The following is a 22,571-nucleotide window of genomic DNA, read 5'->3' as shown; positions in this document are numbered from 1 at the left end:
TTTGTACTTCAAGGGCCTAGGACAGCTTCACTGGCAAAGTGTGAACCTGCAGGCGTACGATTCACGCTCATAGCAGTCACTTGAGGTCGAGCGGGCCTGCGTTCAAATCCTGACGCCACCACCTTTCATGTGACCTGGGCAAATTCGTGAACCTCTCTCAGCCTGAAGTTCTCCACAGGCATGAAGTGGGGACGGTAACAACAACGTCTACCCTGCTTGCTTTTCGCGAGGATTACAGATAATATGTTTTAGCTGCCGGGCATGAAGTAGGTGATAAATAAAGCTCTACTTCCTGCAGCTGTTTTCGGCTCTCCATTCATGCACCAACTTCTCTGTGTGTGACTCTCCACTGTCTCTGGCCCAGGACAGCTAAGCAAGACGTGGACGATGAGTACAGCATGCAGTACAGTGCGCGGGGTTCCCAGTCCTACTACACGGTGGCGCACGCCATCTCGGAGAGGGTGGAGAAGCAGTCGGCCCTCCTCATCAATGGGACCCTGAAGCATTATCAGGTAACTGGCGTGGTGTGTGTTTTCTTGGCAGGTGTCAATCTGTTACCTGCTTTTGATTAGAGTATGTTGTGCGCAGGCGCGTTGCTGCAGAGAGCTGACCACGGCAAACATTTGGGGCCGCATTGCTTCTAATATGGCGATTCTCTCCACTGTGCCCGTAATTCTTGTTTTAGAGTGTTCCATTTTACCGTCTTCCCTAGAGCGTACCCATTTTCTCTTCTATGGCTTTGGGATGGATTGTGTTTTCAGAAATCCTGGGTTAACTTTTGGAACCCCTTTACCGTGGATCTCTTTGGAATGGAAAACCCAGCCACATTCTCTGAGTGTAGGGAACATCTGTGCCTCTTTTTCAAAGTAAGTGAAGTATGTATTTCTTCAAAAATGTCAGTGGCGTCTGTAGTTTAACACTATGGACTCAGCTACCTAGGAGTTGCTATCTACCATTTACATGCTTTTTTTTTTAAGACACATTAGAGTGGTGAGCATCCCTGCTTTGATGAAAACTACGCTGTAAGCATAACGTGTGTTTCATTTGACCTGTCTAGAATGAGGTCAGCTCCTGTCTTCTACCTCCTTCTACTTCACAGTGTTTCCCAAAGTGTGTTCCTTGGAACATTTGTCCCATGAAATAGACCTCCAAAAGAAAGGGAAAAATAGGTTCTGTGGTTAAATAAATATGGGAAATACTGTCAGCTAGAGCTTGGATTACGGTATAATTTACTATTCCAAATTTGGATACTTATGAGAATGAACAGTGGCCCTTATTACTGATCATAGGTGTCACCCAGGACTTCCCGAGCCGACCAGACATCTGGGCACTCTAGCAATGACCCTTCTTGGTAATCCATGGTGTGGGTCAACACACGCATGGGCTCTGCAAAAATAAATGTGTAAACTCTAACTGCATATCAGCATCCTGCAGTGAAATATCTTTAACTTTGTATTTCCCAAATTTCTCTTGACTACCAAACTTTCTTTTCATGTATCATATACCTGTTCACATCCTGTAAAATTAGGGCCCTTTGGAATATACTTTAGGAAGTATATGCTTTAGGCCAACAGTTCTCGAACTCTTTGAACTTGGATCCACTAAACTCCTAAAACGTGGCACTGTGTTGGCTGCCACTGCATCAGGGTGAAGGATACAGAGGCCACTACTACAGTACTGCCTTGATCTGTGTTAAAGTGCCAGCAGTTTACACCCACTACTGCTTTTGCATCATCCGTGCAAACGTCAACACAATATAAAAGGCAAATAATACCTCAGTGTTAATAAGAAAATCATTTTGACCTTGTGGATCACCTGAAAAGGTTTTGGGGACCCTCAGGAGTCCCTGGAGCACACTTTGAGAACCACTGCTCTGGCTGTAGTAAGATCATGTTTTCTCCAAAGACCATGCTACTTTCATGAAGTTCAAAGTTGTTTTCATCTGATTTGGCCTACCTGACATTGATGTTAACTTGTAGTTGGTTCTAATGAACTCTTGTATGTCTATATATGGCAGGTGCATTGTTAGATTATTCGTGAATAACTTTTAATGCTACATTGATTTCCTCCTGCCATCCAGCACGTTTGAAAGCATTCTTTGTCACTGTCTTCTCAGACCTACCTCCTCCTACTTCCATATGTGAATTTTTTTTTTTTTTTTTTTTTGCGGTACGCGGGCCTCTCACTGTTGTGGCCTCTCCTGCTGCGGAGCACAGGCTCTGGACCTGCAGGCTCAGCGGCCATGGCTCACGGACCCAGCCGCTCCGCGGCATGTTGGATCTTCCCAGACCGGGGCATGAGCCCGTGTCCCCTGCATCGGCAGGCGGACTCTCAACCACTGCGCCACCAGGGAAGCCCTCCATATGTGAATTTTATGGCCTTCTTCCTCTACTGGGCTGCTGTAGATTTCCTGAACATACCTCACTCTGCCGGCCTCCGGGTTTTTGCTTCATGGAGTTTCTTCTTCCTGGTCTCTGAGCATCCATATCTACCTGATGAAATCTTTTTTATTTCTCACAAACGAACTGAAATTGTGGCTCAAAGCCTTCCCGGATCACTCTATCCATGAGTAAGCTTTCTATCGTCTTGCTCCTTGACAAGTTTTTGTATTGAAAATAGTTACTTAACCTTGACATAGCTGAGGCCTTCCTGCTGCTTCCTGGAAAGGCACGTAAGCTTGGCTCAATACTCAACCCCTCCAGTTCCACGGTCTAGGAAAGTCCAAATCACTTCCCACTTTTCTTGTGAATTTCTAGTCCCCTCTGCTGCCAGTTTCTGCTTCTGTTTTATCTGGGATTAAGACAGATGCAAAATTCAGCCCCTTTGCCGATTTTCATAAAAAAAAAAAAAAATCCACTACCACTGAGTGTCCAAATGTTTCTGGCACTTAGCTGACTTTCCTCAAGGTCTGGTGCTCTTGGGATCATGTTGCAGGTGCGCATCTCCTCCCACCCACCACTAAGAGTTCCCGGCATTCCCCTTCTGCCCCTGTGTCTTTTGTGCATCCCCGTGGGACCTCTTTCAGTCCCTCTCATTTCTTGGTGTTGCTGCTCTTCTGCAAAAACCTTTAGGATGATTCGGAGTCTTGCATGGTATGAGGTACCCTAAGTGCTTATCCAAGTATTTCTTCAAACCATTGCAGTACTCTTCCCAAGAAAAATTCTGGCCCATACAATTTTATATGTATGACACTGGCACTGCCAACCACGTCTTGGTGCGTGAATGGCTTATCGGGTCCTCTTTGACTGCCAGCTTCTGAAGGGAGGCATGCATGTTACACACCTAGGTTTCCATCTGCTATAGCTCCTTGCATGGTCCATTTAACAAATATTGAAAGTAAAAGAATCACTTGCTTTGTTTTTAGATAAACCAAATTAAAATTAACATTTCCCTAAGCATAACTTCATTAGCAAGCTAAATTGACTTTAGCAATTATATACAGATAGATAGATAGATAGTAAACATATATATATATATATATATATAGAGAGAGAGAGAGAGAGAGAAATATGATCCTATCACTTAAACCAGAATCTGTGATATGGTGGTGGAAGGGAATTAGTGGTTGGAGAGGGAAGTTGAACAATGTTGTATTTTCACCCAGACTTTCTTGTGTTTAACATGGAAATCCAAAGCTGTGTCTCTGGTGCTGTGCTTTTGTTCTTTAAAAATATGTTGAACATGTTTCCAGGCAGTCAGCTGCCCTTGGGGAGCACTTACATTGCAAAGTTTCCATGTGATGCCTGGGAGCTTTCTCCGCCAGGAAGTGCCCTCCTGTGGGCCCAGCAGGTGCCCCTGGCTCCCTGGTCACTCTGCGTCCTCGCTTGAGGGGATCCCACCCTGGGGGGCCGGGAGGCTCTCCGTCACCAAGAAGCCTGTTTCTAATGACCTGTGATCTTCGTGCCAAACCTGCCTTCTGGTTTGTTTTTCTTTAATCCTCATGGTGGCTTTTTGTGCTTGGAGTGGTTGGAATGGATTTTCGTTTGGGTTTTCTTCATCTATAATAATTCTAGAATGTCATGTACTGTGAAATGCTAAGTAGGGATGAACGGCAAAGCTGCTTAAAGTCCCCCCAGTATGCTCCAGCCCATCATTTCTAAACCTGATTAGCACTCAGCACCTGCCAAGCATCAGGGGTGATTACAGGCTCATGTATGAAATTCTCTTTGTGTTGGTGCTTCCCGTACTCTCCTACTGTGGGAAATCCAACGTACAGCACCGAGGAGTTAAGAAGTCGCAGCCTCACTTGCTTTGTATTAGTATTAATTACCTGTGCAGATCTTGGATAATTGAAGCAATTACTCTTCATTTCAGCTCCAGGGCCTGGAATGGATGGTTTCTCTGTATAATAACAATTTGAATGGAATCTTAGCTGATGAAATGGGGCTGGGAAAGACCATACAGACCATTGCACTCATCACTTATCTGATGGAGCACAAAAGACTCAATGGCCCCTATCTCATCATTGTTCCCCTTTCGTAAGTAAAGCCATTTATTCTGCAGTTATCTTTCTTTATGTTGGAGCTTGCCCTATTCATAGTTTGTCCTTGTTTTTCCCTTAAGGCAGAATTGTAGCCTGTAGTGGGATTATCAAGAGCATATAATCCGGATTTAGGTTTTCTTTTCCCACCCTTTGACTGGCTACATAAGCACAGGATGTTTTTTCAGCCCTTAGCATTGCGGTCTACACAGCCTGTACGCTGTGCAGTGGGTCTCATTCTTCATCACGCCTAAAGTGGCTCATGAAGCTGAAAGGTTTTGATTTTTTTTTAAGATTTCTTAGATTTTTTTTTCTTTTTCCATTTCCAAAATGTTATATATATTCAAAAATTATATATTCTTAAATCTTCCTTTAGTGTCCCTCTTAAAGCAGAATCTAAATCAAAATCGTAACTATGAATTTTGCATTAAACCGCCCTCAGTACTCACAGTTTATCTGCAGTGACTTTGTCGCTTTGTAAGGATGGGTCTTCACTGTTCTCCGTTAAATTCCCGGTGCCTCGCCCGCTGCATGGCTCCTCGTGGGTCTTTGGTGGATACCCCTGAGGGAAGGGATACCTGTTCAAAACCGCCCTCCTTGGATGGGAGTGTGTCTCTGACTGTGGGTGTGAGGTTGCAGTTCTGTTCACTGAGATCCTCTTCTAGATCTCAGTGCTAATTACAGACTTGGGCCTTGAGAAAAAATATTGTTTTAGTATTTCCTTCAAATTTTGTCTAAATGAGAGTTATTGACAGACCTCTTTAATCCATATTATTTGAATCCATGGAACTTAGGCACCCTTTCCATATTATCTACATCTTGAACATATATTTTGGGTTTTATCTATGTTTTGCATGTTGTGACTCATATGTTACATTGATGCTTTCAGGGATTTTGCCTTTTAAGGCATTTAATATTTTTCCCCTGCCCCCTCTTGACAGATTTATTTAGTATGTTCATGTGCTTTTGTCGTTTCTTTTTCCTGACTCAACTTTTCTCTGAACTTTATATGGCTGTTTCTAAAGAGTCCCCAAATCGCTCTGGTAATTGCTGTTTTTCAGTATTAAAATTAAGATGTTTTTTGCCATCTATATTCTTTAATTTTTTTTCTCTTATGAGATTTCGTGTGAACCCACAAACAAACTTGTCATGCTCTGTGGCAGCTTATTTCTAACTTATCTCTCATTTCCACACCTTTAAAATGAATATGCAGTTGTGCTATTTTACATTCTCTAGCCCCTTTCAAGGTGAGACCTAAAAGTGAGTAAGAACGTCTTTTTAATCACAGATTTTTATACAAATGTCTCTCTGTATTTTGTTTTCTTTTGTTCTATAGGACTCTATCTAACTGGACGTATGAATTTGACAAATGGGCTCCTTCCGTGGTGAAAATTTCTTACAAGGTTTGGCATCCTGTATTTATTTTTTGCTTTTCCACATTTATATATAGACCCTATTTTCTTCATTCCCTATGCACATCTGTGAACTGTATCTGGTTGTAAAGTTTTGTCATGTACATCATGTACTAAACAGTGAGAGTTAATCATCCCAAGAAGATTACTGTAATAAACCATAATTACTTTCAGATAGTGAAATGCAGAAGAAAATTGTTAATTATCATATTGCGAGGTTTCTGATGAGGGTAATACAAATGACAAATATCACACATCCCGCGTGCTGCTGCCATGCCCACTGTTCCTGCAAAGTTAGACAATTACCCGGGCGCCCGGGCGCCTGCTGGACGCTCCTGTAGAAATGGAGCCTTTCAGCGGAGCAGCGGGTTCTCTGCTACCTTGGGGTCACTATAATTTCCTTTTCTTTCTCCCCCCCTTCCCTCGGTCTGCAGTGGGAAAGCTTCTCCATAAAGGTCTGAAAAGTGTCCAGACGTGTGAGCAATTTTGCCAAGCACTTTCTTCCTGGATAATGGATCTGTATATGATAATTGCATGTATGTGCAGTCCTTAGTCACATGCCTGGGCTCCATTAAGCCTGAGCAGTGAGAGACAACGCACGCCTCCTTCCATCGGGTAATATACATCTGTATTTTCTTCCCATTCAGGGCACCCCTGCCATGCGTCGCTCCCTCGTCCCCCAGTTACGGAGTGGCAAATTCAATGTCCTCCTGACTACTTACGAGTACATTATAAAAGACAAGCACATTCTTGCAAAGGTATGTTTAAAAAAATTATCTTATCTCTAATTATGGACCATCGCAACTGGAGTGTAAAGTATTCCCCAAATTATACTCACTAGTATAATTTGCTCATTAGGTGGCTGGTCTCTCTCTCTCTCTCTTTTTCAGTCAGATGTATTTTGGTCATGCGTTTTTCACTTTATGTATGCTGGGGTTTTTTGTGTTTTATTTTGGTGGTTGTTGTATGTCACTGATCCTGGGACTCTTACCTACCCTATCCTATCATAGTTTATGCGCTTACATCTCTTTAAAAAATTCACCTGGGGGCTTCCCTGGTGGCGCAGTGGTTGAGAGTCCGCCTGCCGCTGCAGGGGACCCCGGTTCTTGCCCCAGTCTGGGAAGATCCCACATGCCGTGGAGCGGCTGGGCCCATGAGCCGTGGCCGCTGAGCCAGCGGGTCCGGAGCTTGTGCTCCGCAGCGGGAGAGCCCACAGCAGTGGGAGGCCTGCGTACCGCAAAAAAAAAAAAAAGAATTCACCTGGGTTCCTTCAACTCTTTTTTTCTCTCCAACAGCCCTGAACGTCGTGCTTATGGAAGAAATAATTGTTTTTGTTGCCCTGGGATATTGTCAGCAGCGTAACGTCATTTCTCTTGTGTCTTTGTCTCTCCAGAGATGAGTAGGCATTTCTCCATATGGTCTTCTCCATATGAACGTTTATCCCAGCTGCAGTTTTTGTGCTATTCCTGTTTTATGTTTTTCCTGGTGAAATAATGGGCTATTATTGTTTGAATTACTCTGGGCTCTTTCTGTGACTATTTATTTGGAGCCGGGAAAGAGTCATTTTCTACCTGTGACCTACATGTCTGCTAACTTGTATGTCCTAAGTTGTCCTTTAGCCAAAAACTAGAGTTTTTTTCTCCATTTATATCATCTTGTCTCCTAATATATTCATGTAGAATGATGGGAGTAGTTTCTGTCATAGAGGAAGCATGAAAACTTAATTTTTTTCCCTTTAGTAATTTCTTTTACCCTGTGGTGTTTTGAAAGCATTATAATCTGAAACTAAGTTATGGTCAGAATCGAACAGGATCACTGTTTCTGGGGTGTGTTCTATCTCTGCATTAAACCTTTGCCCTGGGAACAGAGTTCTGTTCATGGCCTCCTAGGAAATAACATAAAGGAAATGGGCTCCCGGGGGAGGTTTGAGATGGCACCAGCAACAATACTGTGTTCCTCTTCCTCATGCTCCAAGATGAATTTGGCAGTGTCAGGAATGACGTGTTTTCAATATAACTGTGGGAATGTGTTTGTACATTTGAGATCCTTTAAAGAAAATTCATACCATGTCTTCTGCATATGTATTTCAAAATTCATCAGAGACGCCTGGTAACGAGGTGTATTGCTTTTATTTGTCACTGGAGAAATGAAGCTCTAGAAAGGGGTAGTAATTTTTTTCTGAGTGCAAGACCTAATTAGTAGTAGACCCGATAGCAAAATCATAGACCTCTGATTCCTTGTTTATTATTTCAGAAGCTAAATTAGGCAGGGAAGTAGATTTAGAATATTGACTTAAATACATTTTTATCTCCTGGCCTCTTTTCACGCTATTGGTAACTTTGGGACAATTGATCGTACAACTTTAATTATTCTTAAGCAATTTTCTTAGAGGTAGCAGAGGAAGGAAAAAAATTTTAAAACCCTGGGAGTTTCTTTTACCAGAACATCCCAGCCTGACTGATGATTTTATTCCTTTTCCCGGGACTTCACTGGTGCTTCTAATGAGGAAGGAGAGGACTTTACAGAACGCTTTGCCGTCTCCCTCCTCTCTAAGAGCTTTGCAGCGGGATCCAGGGACATCTGAGCACCAGATGCTTTTCTTGGCCATTACCGCTGTTTTGTGGGGAATGGATAGCCTTAGTGGGATATTCCTCATTGTTCTCACTTTGAGAAACAATGACCTTGGAGAGGGCTGAAGGGTCAGATGTGAGAGGGGAAGGGGACTGTGTGTAGACTTAGGAAGGAAGATCGTGACATATGGTCACATTTTTAATTTTTGAAGTGATAGTTATGCTGGTGGAATATATTGTGTTTAATTCTGAAGTTTTGGCATAAACAGAGGAATGCTATTTTAGCACTGCCCTCTCTGCCAGTAAGTCTCTCCTTTCATTTTAGACCTCTTGAAATTGGGGTCCTAGACCTGGCAGGTAAGGAGTATGTATGAACTAAGAGAGTCCGGGTTGCCAGATCTTCTAACGTTTTAAAAGAAGCTGGATGTCCAGATTTTTATGTGAAATGTTCCAACTTTTAAATGTTAGCAACTAAGTTCAAATTAAAAAAAAAAAAATTAACAACAAAAAAAAAACCACGAGCCAAACCCTGAAGGTAGTAGTCAGCCAAGGCAATAGAAAAAGGGCACGAAGCCAGAGTACTTCCGCTGCAGGTGCCTGCTGACGCCATCTTGGAGAAATCAGTCATTAACCTGAGCTTCAGGTGAGGAGCTATATTCTCTACTTACTATGAGCAGAGGTAACAGAGCCATTAAATCTGGCATAGCTGACATGACATAACATTAATAGAAGGAGTATTGGATGGGGAGACACAGGAGCTAATTCTGGCCCAACTATTTCATTCTGGGCCCAAGTTTCCATCTTTGTGAAAGGGTAATTTGGAATCACATTCTATCAGTCCATTCCATTACTACATAGTACACGATGATCTGTCAGGTATGGGAAATAGACTGTTAAGATTCTTCTGTGCTAAGGAATCTCGTGTCATAGCTTTTACCAAGCATGAGTTCTTTGGTTTTCCGCATCACCACTTGCCTCTTAGAAGTAGTTGTGTTTTCCCTTGTTCACCGCATGTTGGTCCTTCCTCTTGTGTTACAGATTCGGTGGAAATATATGATAGTGGACGAAGGCCACCGAATGAAGAATCACCACTGCAAGCTGACTCAGGTCCTGAACACTCACTACGTGGCCCCCAGAAGGATCCTCTTGACCGGGACCCCCCTGCAGAATAAGCTCCCGGAACTCTGGGCCCTCCTCAACTTCCTCCTTCCCACGATTTTTAAGAGCTGCAGCACATTTGAGCAGTGGTTTAATGCTCCATTTGCCATGACTGGAGAAAGGGTACTGGCCCAACTTTTGTTTTTCCCACTGCATGACAATGAAATGAAACGAAAAGACCTAAAGCCGAGAGCACTGGAGCCACAGAAAACCCATAGGGTGGTTCACAGTGTTGTAGAGTATCAGGAAGCCGATCAGTGGATGTGTGTGTTCTCACTCCAGAGATATTTTTCCATCCAAAGAAAATGGATCTAATAATGGATGTAAGATCTAGGATCTAGGGTGTCCTAATCCCATTGTCTTTTGCCAGTGTGTTAACCAGGCCAACAGAGGGTGTTTCTGGCTGGTGGAACGCTTAACTGCTACAGGCCACAAGGAGGATAAATGCAGAGATATTTGTTCAATCTATTTAACCACAACTCAAGCAACCGAATATAAACCTTAAAAAGAAATATTTCCTTGTTATAAACTTGGGCTTCCCTTTAAACCATTTCCGCATTAAGAGTTTGTACGTGAAACCAAACTGGTTTATACTAATTTTCTTTACACATTGTAAGCCTCAGTCTTGTGTGTGTATAAATACTCCTCAAACCCTGGAGTAGCCATTTTCAAACTTCTTATTATCGTTCCTTCCACTATAGGAACGAAGAGCCACTTAACGTGCTTTAGGGAAATTTATGTTGGAACTATCTGGCCCTTTAATTTTGAGATGTCACAGGTACATTAGCCTTTTGTTAGGAATTCACTGGCTTGCCCATTTGGAGAAGGTAACGTCAATCAGCTCTGCCCCCTAGAGGTGAATAGAGGAAGGTGAAAGAGAAAGCGAAGGAGTTATATATAAACAGGACTGAACTTGAACAAGATCAGAGCAGAGCAAAGGAGAATGCAGGTAGAGGGGCTTAGAAAGCCACCGACGTAATCTGGATCCACTCTTGTTCTCTTCAGGTTCAGGCCCTGTTCCCTTGGTATGTTTCTGCATCTGAGACAATCAAAGTTAAGAGCCTAATTTAATGCTTCAGTTTGAAGGAAGAACACATTAACTATTGCCCTTTTACTCGTGTTCTACCTCAGCCTTTAGTCAGCCTTTACTGCAATCATATCCCATAAAATTCTGAGCTGTTAACACTCCTGACCTAAAAGTGATGGCTCTGGGCCGTTTTCTACAAAACTCAGCATTCAGACCAAGACACCCATTTAGAGGCTGTTCTGTTACCACCTGGTAGGAAGGTGGGAACAGCATTCTGAGGTGTACATGATGGGTATAAACCTAGCCTTAATGCACATAAAATTTCAATCATATATTGAAACCAATAATAAATGTAACATGAAGAGTCATTGCATGAAAGATCTTTGTTTTTAAAAAAGCAAAAGATCAAATTCATCTAAGGTTCTCTTATAGGTGGACTTAAATGAAGAAGAAACTATATTGATCATCAGGCGTCTGCATAAGGTGTTGAGACCATTTTTACTGAGGAGACTGAAGAAAGAAGTTGAATCCCAGCTTCCAGAAAAAGTATGTTGCAAATTCAAAAGTTGTGGTTTCTTCCCCTGCCAATACATTTGGACTACCTGCCCCTGAAATTGTGTTTCGGAAACAGCAGGCATGTATTTTAGTTCCAGGTAACTGGGAAATATCTTAAAGGATTTTTTGTTGTTGTTGTTAGATGGAAGCTAGGGGATTTAATGTAGAGAGAGAAGGGAAATTTTAGCATTTCATCTTGGTTTCCAAAAGTTTGGGGGCAGATTTTAAAAAATAACCAAATTCATTAAGTCTCATTACATTTTAGCTTTAACTTACATTCACTTAACATTACATGAATTAACATTCTGTTTTAACTTTAGATTTTTTCTTTTTACTAACCTCGTTGAGTTCATTCTTGCGGGCGCCATAGAAATATTCTGCTTTGAGCCACATAAGCCTTTGAGTTTGGGGCTTGTATCAGTACCAAGGGACGTGGTAAACATTTGCCAGGTTTCCCGGTAATGTGTTTACTGTTGGATGCTTGGGATGTCACGGTTCTGATAGTAAGTGAAAAATAGGGTTCCTGCAAGTTACAGACGCATCATCTAATTTAAGTTCCCGTGAACATTTTAAAAAATATTTTTCAGATGACTTTTTGGACACTGATTTTTCAGTGCTTTAGAATGTCTTTTGAGCCCTTAGCTCCACATTTTGGGGTTGGATTTGGGTATTGGTTTAATATGTTTTTGATCATAGTTTGGAACCGCACACACTGGAGTTCTACGTTTCATTCTCTTAAAGATAGATTGTTTGGCATTGTGCAGTGTTTGTTGCATGAGATAGTTTGATGTGAGTTTTCTCTTTAGGGGAGCCAATTGTGAAATGTGTGTTTCGCATCATTGTGTTTTAATGACTCTATTTTTTGAACAGATTGGTTCATCCTGCCCAGTTTTAAGTGGGATTGGCAAGATAGTATACAAAGTTGATCACTTTGCTAAGAGAGAATTTTGATCCCTAAGCCCCTATTCATTAGCAGTTGGAAAAAAATTAAATATTAACACGGTTCTTACACCATGTTTATCCCAGCAAAAACCTAAATATCTGAGTATTTTATTTTGCTAGTGAATGCATCTTGGGGATTGAATGCCGTTGATATTTCTTTGACTTTGTGTGGTCTTGGCATCTTTGGGTAACCCCCTTTCTATTCAGTATGGACTTCAGTTACAGAATAAGCTGGGTAATGGGTACACTGGTCATGTGGCTGCCTTGAATGTTACTGAGATCCTGCAAGTTATAGAGATGGAATGTTAAAGATTTTAATTTGTCCCATACTTCCTTTTGTTTCTTTAGAAGAGCTATAAAATAAAAGGCAATTAACTGAAGTTCTTCATTTATTCATTCCATAAAACTTCTTAATCTTGTTACTCGTTACTCTGAGCCAGTCTTGAATGGCTAATATAGATAGATATTTTAAAAACACATTACAAGTTGAAAGTATGCCCTGCTTTAAGAAAATCCATTGTATTAAAATCCAAACTTTTGCAGCATAAGGATTATGGGGTGATTGGTCATATCACAAAGGGATTCTTTGCTTTACTAAAATATTTATTCCACAGCTCTTTTCACAAGAAGACTTCCTGAGTATTGATAAATTTAAAAAATCTAGGATTAGATTTTCAAGAGCATGTTTCCGACATAAAGTACACACGTACTGTTTAATATCCAGATTTTTATATTGGAGGTATGTTAAACACCCTGTGTGTGATATACAGGCATACCTCATTTTATTGCACTTTGCTTCATTGCCCTTCATAGATACCATGTTTTTTCCCCCCAAATTGAAGGTTTGTGGCAACCCTGCGTTGAGCAAGTCTGTCAGCACCATTTTTCGGCATATGCTAATTTCATGTCTCTGTGTCACGTTTTGGTAATTCTCGCAATATTTCAAGCCTTTTCATTATTGTTTTATGTGTTACGGTGATCTGTGATCAGTGATCTTTGATGTACCATTGCAAAAGGATTATGACTCACTGAAGGCTCAGATGATAGCTAGCATTTTTTAGCAATAAAGTAGTTTTTGATTAAGGTGTGTCCAATTTTTTTAGACAGTGCTGTTGCACACTTAATAGACTATAGTATGGTGTAAACATAACTTATATGTGCTAGGAAACCAAAAAATTCTTGTGACTTGCTTTATTACCATATTCCCTTTCTTTTGTTGGTCTGGAACTGAACCCGCACTGTCTCCAGGGTATGACTGAATTATCTGTCTACCTTTACCTGGAGGCAACTTGGTGGAGTGGAAGTCATGGGCTCTGCCCGTCAGAGTGGACCTGGGTCCCCACTGCATTCTCCGTCTCATACTAGCTATGTGAGCTTGGGCAAGTCTCTTAACCCAGTGGGTGTCAGTGTTCTCATCAATGAACTGGCAAATAGACAATACCTGCTTCACAGAAGAGGACTGAATGGATGCAGTACTCACAGCACTATGCCTGGCACGTGGTAAGGGCTCAACTGGTGACAGCTGCTACCACCAGAGTCCTTACTTTCTACCCACACTGCCATTTCTGTTGCTGACTTCTGGTTCTGCTTCCCTATTCACTTCAAGTTCTTTCTCACTGTTCTCTGGTCCTGGCACTTTCTGTGTTCCTGCCCCATCTCTGTCCCCATAACCTTTTCATGGCGAATAGGGGAACTGATCACTTGACATGTGTACGTAGCTGTTATTGATGTGGTTTGGCCAGTTTTCACTCTTTGCTCTTTCTACCTTGTTAGGATTTTTTTAATCTGGGGAAGATTGGCCATTTAAGTGTCATCCTTGGGGGTAAGGAGCTTTCTTCTGCCACCATCTGCTTGTAGCCACAGACAACATATATGTCTTTCTCAGGCTGCATAAGGAATCTAGAAAGGAATTGTGGCCGATGGCAGGAAAAGGCTAAATATTTTATAGAAGTGATGCTCCAGTGTTTTCATGAAAAAGAATCAGGGGAGTGGATTTCCATTTTATTTTTTAATTTATGTATAATAAAATTCACTCTTTTTGGTGTATAGTTCTGAGTTTTGACAAATACATAGCTACGTTAACTCTACCCACAATCAAAATACAGAACAATTCTGTCTCCCAGTCCCCCCGACCAAAAATTTCCTAGTGCTCTCACTTTTTAGTCAAACTGTCCCTCTACCCTTAGCCTCATGCAACCGCTAATTTGTTCTCCATCCCTGTAGTTTTGCCTGTTCCAGAATGCTGTATGAAGGGAATCAGACAATGTGTCTCATCACACCTTTTGCATCTGGTTTTTCATTTAGTGTAATGAATTTGAGATACATCCAAGGTGTTGGACGTATCATTAATTGGTTCATTTTCATTGTTGAATAATATTCTATTATACTGATGCACCAGAGTTTGTTTATCCATTTAACTGAAGGAAATTTGGGTTGTTTCTAGTTTTTGATGGTTATGCATAAGTCTGCTATGAACATTTGTGTATAGGTTTTTGTGTGAACATAGGTTTTCATTTCATTTTAGTAAATATCTAGGAGTGGGCTTGCTTGGTCATATGGTAAATGTACACATAACTTTATAAGAAACTTCCGAATGGTTTTCTAAGGAGTCTGAACCATTTTGTCGTCCAGCCAGCAATGTATGAGCATTCCAGTTCCTCCACATTCTCCTCAATACTTGATATTTTCAGTTTTTAACACTGCTGGCCATTTCAATAATTGTGTGCTGATAACTTGTGACTCGTCTTCATGTGTTTATTTGGCATACATGTGTCTTCTTTGATGAAGTGGTGGTTAAATCTTTGGCCTGTTTTTTTCCCAGTTATTTCTTTTCTTATTGTTGAGTTTTCAGATAGAAAAACTCTTAAAAGTACAAAGTACCAGCCCTAGCCCCAGTAATTCTGTTCAGTATAGTGGGAGTGACCTCAGGAGTCTGTATTTCCTCAGATGAAACCAAAGCAGGCATAGAAGGGCCACAGTTTGATAAATGCAGTTCTACTTCATAGAAAAATTAGTTTTAATGAATGAGTATTTAATAAAAATTAGTTTTAATCAATGAGTATTTTTAATGACTTAATGAGTCTAATGAAACACCTAATGAGCAAGAGAATATACTGTCTCCAGGCCCCTCCCAACACCACCACCAAGCTGCTGGCATAAGATCCATTCCTTATACTTACGGAAGAAGCGCAATTCATGGAAAAGGGATTATATAAAACCTAACTTAAGCTAAAGAAAAATTGATTTTTCGATTTAGCTCCCATTTGAGGTTGTCTGTGCTGACTTTCCCCTTTGTATAATCAAGATCCAACTGTACTTGCCATTGGCTGTGTGTGTGTGTGTGTGTGTGTGTGTGTGTCTAAATATGCTAAAATATGTATACAATGTCTGAGATTAACTAGAGGTTGACCTACCTAAAATCGACCCTGATTTTGATATAATCTGTATAAAACCACAAAAAAGCATTGTTTAGATGGGCAGCTTTTATATTCATTATATAAAAATTTAGAATGCTTGATGTAATTAATCATCACTTTGTTCCTCTCTTGCCATAGATTCTAGAACCTGGGACTTTCATAAATTTAATCTTGGAAATCTCAATTCACAAAGTGGTAATATATCACACACAGTAGTCTGCATTTATTGGTCTAATAATACCTCCTTTTGGAAGGGAAATTATAAGTGAGGAGTAGTGTTTAGGGAGAAACTATGAATAAAGGTTGAAAACTTTTACAGGGTTATATGGGAGGAGAGTCTGGGCCAATATAACCGCCCAATTTAGCTCCCTGAAGGGACCAATTTGATCATTACTAACATAAGGAGTCTTAGGAGATAACTGTCATGTCCATGAGGCTGACACCCCAATTTTACATATAATTTGAAAATAATAGTCCCAGTGGCTCTCATAAGCCTAACTTGTTGGGAGAATCATCCCTGTTAAAGAGTCATAGATTTTATTTCCTTCAACACCAGCATATTTTGAGGAACTTTCAAATTCATGCTCTAATCAGGGACCATCATGTTTTTTGGAGGTGACCCAGACCCAACAGAGTTTGAGATGGCGTGATGATTACAAAGACTTTCCTCTCCTTGCCACTGTCAGTCTGCATGTCTACTTTAGAATTCTTCAGTCTGCCCTTTTCTCAATGCGTAGCTCTGATGGCTTGATCTGTGCGCTGCACTGCCCTTGGGCAGGGCTGGAAGGTGCAGGAGCTGTACCAGAAATTGGAGGCATGGTGTGAGATGTCACTGACCGATGGCATGACAATGAAAGGCAGCATCATCCACCCCATCAGGAGGAAGGATCCAGGCCTTCAAGTGCTTTAGGAGAGGGGTCCCCAGAGCACACAAGGGTGTGTGTGTGAGTATGTGGGGAGGTGCTTACTAGTAATCCATTGAGGTGTGGGAAGAAGATTTTAGAGCTTCCATTTATATTACTTTTTCTCTTAAAAATAAAAAAAAATAAGCTTTATTAATTTAACATACAGATGGACACTGGTACCCGTGTGGTATGTATGCACATCAGAAAGTCAGGATACCTTGCTTAGACTGTATCGGTTATCCCGGGCGGGAGTGTGACGGGAAGCACCTCCACCTGGGGCATCAGATATCCGCTCACCGTCACAGCCTGGTTCCTGCGCTTTCTGCCTACTGTGAGCATTGCGGGTTTCCCCGTATCCAGATAAAAGGATTTTAGGATGATCTCATTTTAACTAAACTGACACCCCCGGCCCTCAGAATTAATGAAGGGCTTTAAAAGATTCTGCAAAGGATTGCAGGTTGAAAACAAGACGGATGACGTAAGCACAGATGGACGGTAGGAAAAGGGCAGTCCTGCCACCTCTCCTGTTCCTAGTGTGGGTTTTCACCAGCCCCATTATAACCCAAAAAATTAGATGTCATCAAATTGGCCTCTTGAAATGTAGATATAAAATCAACTGCCTTTAACATTGACCCCTGTCCTAAAGGTAATTTGTGTTTTGAGACGTTAATGTCGGCGCGTGCATATAATTCATAGTTAAATATATGGGCATGTATTGGGAAGAGGCGCTTTCATGTCTTCCTGGTAAGGAACTGCCATCAGAAAAGTTTAATGACCACTTCTTTGCGGGAAATGAAAAGGAAGATTAACTTTGGCTGATAGATGTGATCGGGGAAGATCTTCCAGAGAGCCCTCGGAGAGAGTAAAATTTGGAAAGGAAGCCCTAAGACTAAGGACCCTCACCCCAGGCCTGGGGGAAAGTACAAAGACAAACAAAATAGCTTGGACTTGTTTGGGAGGTTACAGGGAGCAAACGTAAAATATAGTCGTGAAACTTAGGATGGCGATTTTGATGATGTGTATCAAACTAGCTTCTGGTACCCCCGAATGGTGCTTGGTAGGAGGGCTGGGGGGAACATCACCTTCCTACAGCAGCCATCAGCTTCTAGGGTTGAGCTCGCATCTCTGCTGACTTGGCCCCTCTGGGGGTGTTTGACATCCCTCTCTGCGTGGCATCATCGTGCATGCCTCCTGCTTCCCAAACTCCCTCCCCTCCAGCTCTCAGCAGCAGCTAAATGATGGGAAGGAGGTTGAGGGTCCAGTCCCTCATTCTGGTTCTTCTGTCTCCTAACGCACTCACAAGCAAGCCTCAGCCCTCCTTTCCACATTCAGGAAAGTGTGCACAAGCTGGCTGGCAGGGAGGCCCAGGTGAAGGTGAACCATCAGGGCAGAACTGGGAAACCTAAAAGTCTCCGTGGTCATCCTTAGCATAGAGCTTAAGGAAGTCGTCAACCCAGTCACTTAACCTTTCTGATGCTCAGTTTCCTTATCTATAAAACTTGAACACCACTAAATGTAACTCTCCTACAGCTCTTGTGTAGTGAAATGGGAGAGGGCACATAAAGCATTTTTGCACAGGGCCTGGTCCATAGAAAGTACTCAATAATACTAGCCCTTGGTGTCATTTTTATCATTATGCTTGTTAAAGTCTGAAGTTGTTTAACATTTTTCTACACCGTCGTCAAGTTTCGTGGAGAGTTAACAGCTCTTGAAAAAGCCGAAGTACTTTAAAAACATGCAGCATCAAGTCTGTGGAGCACAAAGCCTGTACTAATAGTGCATCCTTATTTATTAAGCTTGGAGATGTTTTTTCCACCCTGGCCAAGAAAGTCATTAAAAACTAAAACAAGTCTATGGCAGGTCACTTGCTTTTCTTAACTTTTCTGCAGAAGAATCCACCTTTCTCTAATCTGATTTGGTGCATCAAAACAAGTAGCAAAAGGCTATTAATTGCGGTTCTGGCTGGCCTGACAGGTTCCTTCTAAAGCAACAATCGAATGAATATTCAACTTCTCTTCATCTGTGACCTCCTCGCCCTGGCCCTCAGAGCTGAAAATAACCTGATCATTTTTAACCAGTTTGTTAAACATTAGGCAGCTTGCTGATTTGCTTTTAATCACGTTCTGCAGATTTCTAGGCATTAATCTGATGTTTATTATGAAAAGTTCACATTTGTATTCTGGGGATTTTTTTTAATAAAGAAAAACAATAATAGGAAATAAGGCAGATTGTGTGCATTAGGAGCGTGCGAGAAGTATTGCAGGTGTGTATGAAACCACCAGCACATGAATTCCCTTTCACTGTTTTAAATTGGATTTTTCTGTTATTTCAGAATGGAAGCACATGTGGCCTTGCCTCTAAAGAATATGGTCCTAAAGTTGCATCCAATTGGGGATTAATTCCTCTCTTTTGCCTGTTATCCTCACTAGGGTAGTATCCTCTCATCCTTCAAAAGCAGAGGGTAATTACATATAGTCAACCTAGGGCTCTCATGAATCTCCTTTTCAGATCGGTATTGGGGGTAGCCACCTAGGACCATTTAAAAAATGTTTTCCAAAGAAAATCAGAGGTTATTGGCCAAGCACTGTTTTTCCTAAAACTGTTCTGTTCATAGGAAAGGAGGTATAGGTGGGAAGCAGAGGAAATACTATAAAAAAAAAAGAAAAGAAAATACTCTGTGTGGAACATCTTTGAATTTGAACAGTTTGCCAGCCTCTCTCTCTCTCAAGTATGGAACAAGGCAAAGAAATGTCCGAAAACATGACCCTAGTGTCAATGGTCAATGACATACAGCCTTTTGAAGGTCCCTACAGTATAATGGTACCTTTAGTAGTGACGACTGTGGTCCTCTCCATCACTACCACCACCCCACCCCACCTCCTCCATGAATCCAAGAGGGGGGCAAGAGAGATACCTTCGTGGTTCCAGGAGTGCCACCAGCAACCATGTCTCAACAGTCTTCTTAGAACAGGCACCTTCTCTCTCCCGCTCTACTTACTGTTCTTTTTCCCCAGGTTGAATATGTGATCAAGTGTGACATGTCAGCTCTGCAGAAGATTCTGTATCGCCATATGCAAGCCAAAGGGATCCTCCTCACAGACGGTTCGGAGAAAGATAAGAAGGTACGTTGTGAAAGATGTTGCAACTCAAGGTGCTGTCATGTATCTTCTTGGGGCTCTGACACTGGATACTCCTAGGAAACATCCCTGCTAATGCTGATTTGTCGAAGCAAATGACTGGGCTTTTTCTGGAGCTATTGTTGCTGCCTAAGAAAATCTCTTAGCCTCTTACCTGCAAACTGCAGAGGAGCAGTTAGAAACGAACACCATCTTGGTGTTCGTATCACCAAAATAGTTAGCTACGCTCATGTCATTTCTGCACGGAAGATAGCTGCCTAAGGGTGTGGTGGCATTATAGAAGGTTTCACAATCCAGTTTCATTCCCTGGGCATCTGTTCCATGCTTCTAGGGAATAGACAGCTGTGAATCCTAGCGAATAGACAGTGATTTCTCAAAGCCATCCACTGGGCATAATTCCCTCCTCTAGGATAAGTTAGTCACAAGGAAGATGTTATATCTAATTCAGAAACAACTATGTAATAGTAACAGGAACTTTGGACCACAAGAGGTGTAGATTACTGAGAAGACCTATGGCCCTTTGCTGTTTCTATAGAAGCCTATTTTTTTTTTAATGGGAAATACCTGATCAATTAATAACTTCTATTTTCACTCCCCTCTACTTGTTCTTAGGGGAAAGGAGGCGCTAAGACACTTATGAACACTATCATGCAGTTGAGAAAAATCTGCAATCACCCATATATGTTTCAGCACATTGAGGTAAGTCTGCGTTCTCTGTCGTGACCCTGATCCTTACTGTGCTATTCCTACTAATACCATGCAGACAATTTTTTTAATACAAAATAAAAGAGCGTTAAAACGTGTGGAAGTTGAAACAACATGGTCTGATAGCTTGAAGAGCAGAATTAACAAACATGAATTTTCTAGTTATGGATTCTCATTGGCACCAGACACTTGCGCATCTGGAATTTTATAACCAGGAGGTTCAAGTAGTGAGAAAATGCTGTAAGCTATGGCTCATTATGTGGGTTTGGGTAGGTGCTGTGATTTGCCTTGTTATAGTAGGAGCTCCGAAATGGAAGATAATGATAAATACATCCAGCTTCCTCAGAAGGATGCTGTGGAAAATATTAAAATAATGTATTTATACCCGTTGAACAGAAGGATGCTCTCTGTAAAAGTCACTGACTTTAGTCTGTTACTTAGATTTGTATTTTTTCCTTTCTGGCCTCTTTCATGACAGTGTAGATACAGGCTTTTATCCTGAGGCTCTGGTCTCTAGGAAGCTATTTTTAGGGGAGAGGACGTATTCTGCCCTGTTCGCTACATGCGAATGAGTTTCCTAAAGTTGACAATTTCACCCCAGCAGGAGCCATCGACTTGAGCAGGAAGGAAAAGGGGCCACAATTGTAGCCTCCACTTTTCAGTGTTGCCGCAGAGGCATATGGTCCTAGCGGCAGTTACTTGCCAGGGCACTGCTTACTTTCCACTACAGATGAGAAGGAGGCATGGGGCAAGTCACTGCAGGCTCCGTGTTGGCACCAGCTTATTAACAAATAAATACATAGAAGGTTTTAGGAATTTAACTTTCAGGAGCATATTCCTGGAAATGAGACTGAAATATTCTTGACTTTGAAGATTCTTTTTTTCTTCCTTCTTTTTGGTAATTGCGCTTGTTAGGTGACAGTATATATCGCACCTCTGTCCCTGTCCTGGAGTCCTATCCCACCTGTGGTGGGAAATTAGAAAAACTCCTGACACTGTTATTGCCTCAGGGGCAGGCAACCCTTCCTTTATAGAGTAAAAGGCCCTCGATATAAGTAAAATGACAACAGTAAAAGGAAGGAAGGATGGATGTAAGGAAGGAAGGAAGAAAAGAAAGAAGGAAGAAAGGGAGGGATGGGAAGGTCTCACCAACAAGCCTATTTAGACACATAGTAGGAGAATCCACTGTGTGGTAATAAGTCTGTACCCCAGGTCACTTTTGACTGTGACTTGGTGTAAGTCACTCATAGCTACTTGACTTGTCATCAGATGGTAATAGATTATAGGACTGGCAGGAGGATAAACTTAAAAAAAAAAAATAACGTATGAAGTGTCTGGTAAACCAATAATGTGATAAATGGGCTGTAAGGTATCCATGAGTTAGTGGGGGGTACATGTTGGGTTGGAGGAGCCACAAAAAAAAAAAAAAAAAAAAAGATCTATTGATGAAAATGATCGGGGTCATGTCAGGTCAACCTGTCACCCACTATCTTATTTTTCCTAAAAATAATTTTAAGATATTTACTTTGTAAAAGTATAGAGGAGTTTGAGGACTTAGAAATTATGAAAATTAGGTGTCAATCTTAACTTCATTTTGGTTATCGTACCAAGATGAACCTCTGAGACACACTGGGCCGTGTCAGGAAGGGAGAGGTTGTCAAGCTTCTATCTGGAGCACCTGGGGAGGGAAGGGGGGAATCAAAGAAGCTAGGTCTAAGTAACATGTCCTCCTTTGCCTGCACATTGACATTTTAAGTAGCAGTCAATAGAAAGAGAGACTTTGATTTGCAATTTTTTTAATGTAAAAAACTTTCAGGAGCACATTCCTGGCAATGAGACCCACAGTTATTTGCAAAGGTATCACAGTTGTGAACCAGAGATGGTGTGTGCATTTTGCTTTTGTCTTCGTTTTGTTTGCTTACACACCCTTTGTTCATACTACTTCATACTAGAAACCTGGTCTCTGGATTGGGCTCACTGCCTCCCTGGGGATCTTCAAACCAGAGAAATGAAAGCCGTGTTTTTAAAATGCTGCTGATACCTGACCTTATCACCATCTATCAACACATACCATCTGAGAGTCAGATGAGACCCAAATCTCTAGTCAGGAATGGCACCTGTAGAGACGAAAGGGTAGGCTTGGAGTCAGGGTAGGGTTTTTAGCTGAGGTCCATTGGCGTTAATTTTGCCGGCAGGGAAGCATCCGGAGGGGCTGGGCCTGCCATAAATGATGAGCATGTTTGGGAGCAAAGCCCAAAGGGAGG

The 22,571-nt window shown here is 41.6% G+C and overlaps 1 protein-coding gene across 5 annotated transcripts in view; it reads left to right on the top strand.

Annotated features, from left to right (window-relative positions):
* SMARCA2 (SWI/SNF related, matrix associated, actin dependent regulator of chromatin, subfamily a, member 2) overlaps window positions 1-22,571 on the top strand; it is a 172,761-nt gene that overhangs the window by 62,450 nt on the left and 87,740 nt on the right. For all 5 annotated transcript variants that reach the window (XM_029203354.1, XM_029203350.1, XM_029203351.1 and 2 more), the window contains 8 exons: window positions 365-512; window positions 4,315-4,478; window positions 5,817-5,883; window positions 6,540-6,650; window positions 9,501-9,743; window positions 11,080-11,193; window positions 19,480-19,587; window positions 20,215-20,301. In XM_029203354.1, the coding sequence (XP_029059187.1) occupies window positions 365-512; window positions 4,315-4,478; window positions 5,817-5,883; window positions 6,540-6,650; window positions 9,501-9,743; window positions 11,080-11,193; window positions 19,480-19,587; window positions 20,215-20,301 (1,042 nt within the window). The remainder of the gene's footprint in view (window positions 1-364; window positions 513-4,314; window positions 4,479-5,816; window positions 5,884-6,539; window positions 6,651-9,500; window positions 9,744-11,079; window positions 11,194-19,479; window positions 19,588-20,214; window positions 20,302-22,571) is intronic.

The sequence above is a fragment of the Monodon monoceros genome, unplaced genomic scaffold (genome assembly GCF_005190385.1).
Source record: "Monodon monoceros isolate NGI ecotype Baffin Bay Population unplaced genomic scaffold, NGI_Narwhal_1 Super_Scaffold_5, whole genome shotgun sequence".
Lineage (NCBI taxonomy): Eukaryota > Metazoa > Chordata > Mammalia > Artiodactyla > Monodontidae > Monodon > Monodon monoceros.
This window is presented reverse-complemented; position numbering and strand designations above follow the sequence as displayed.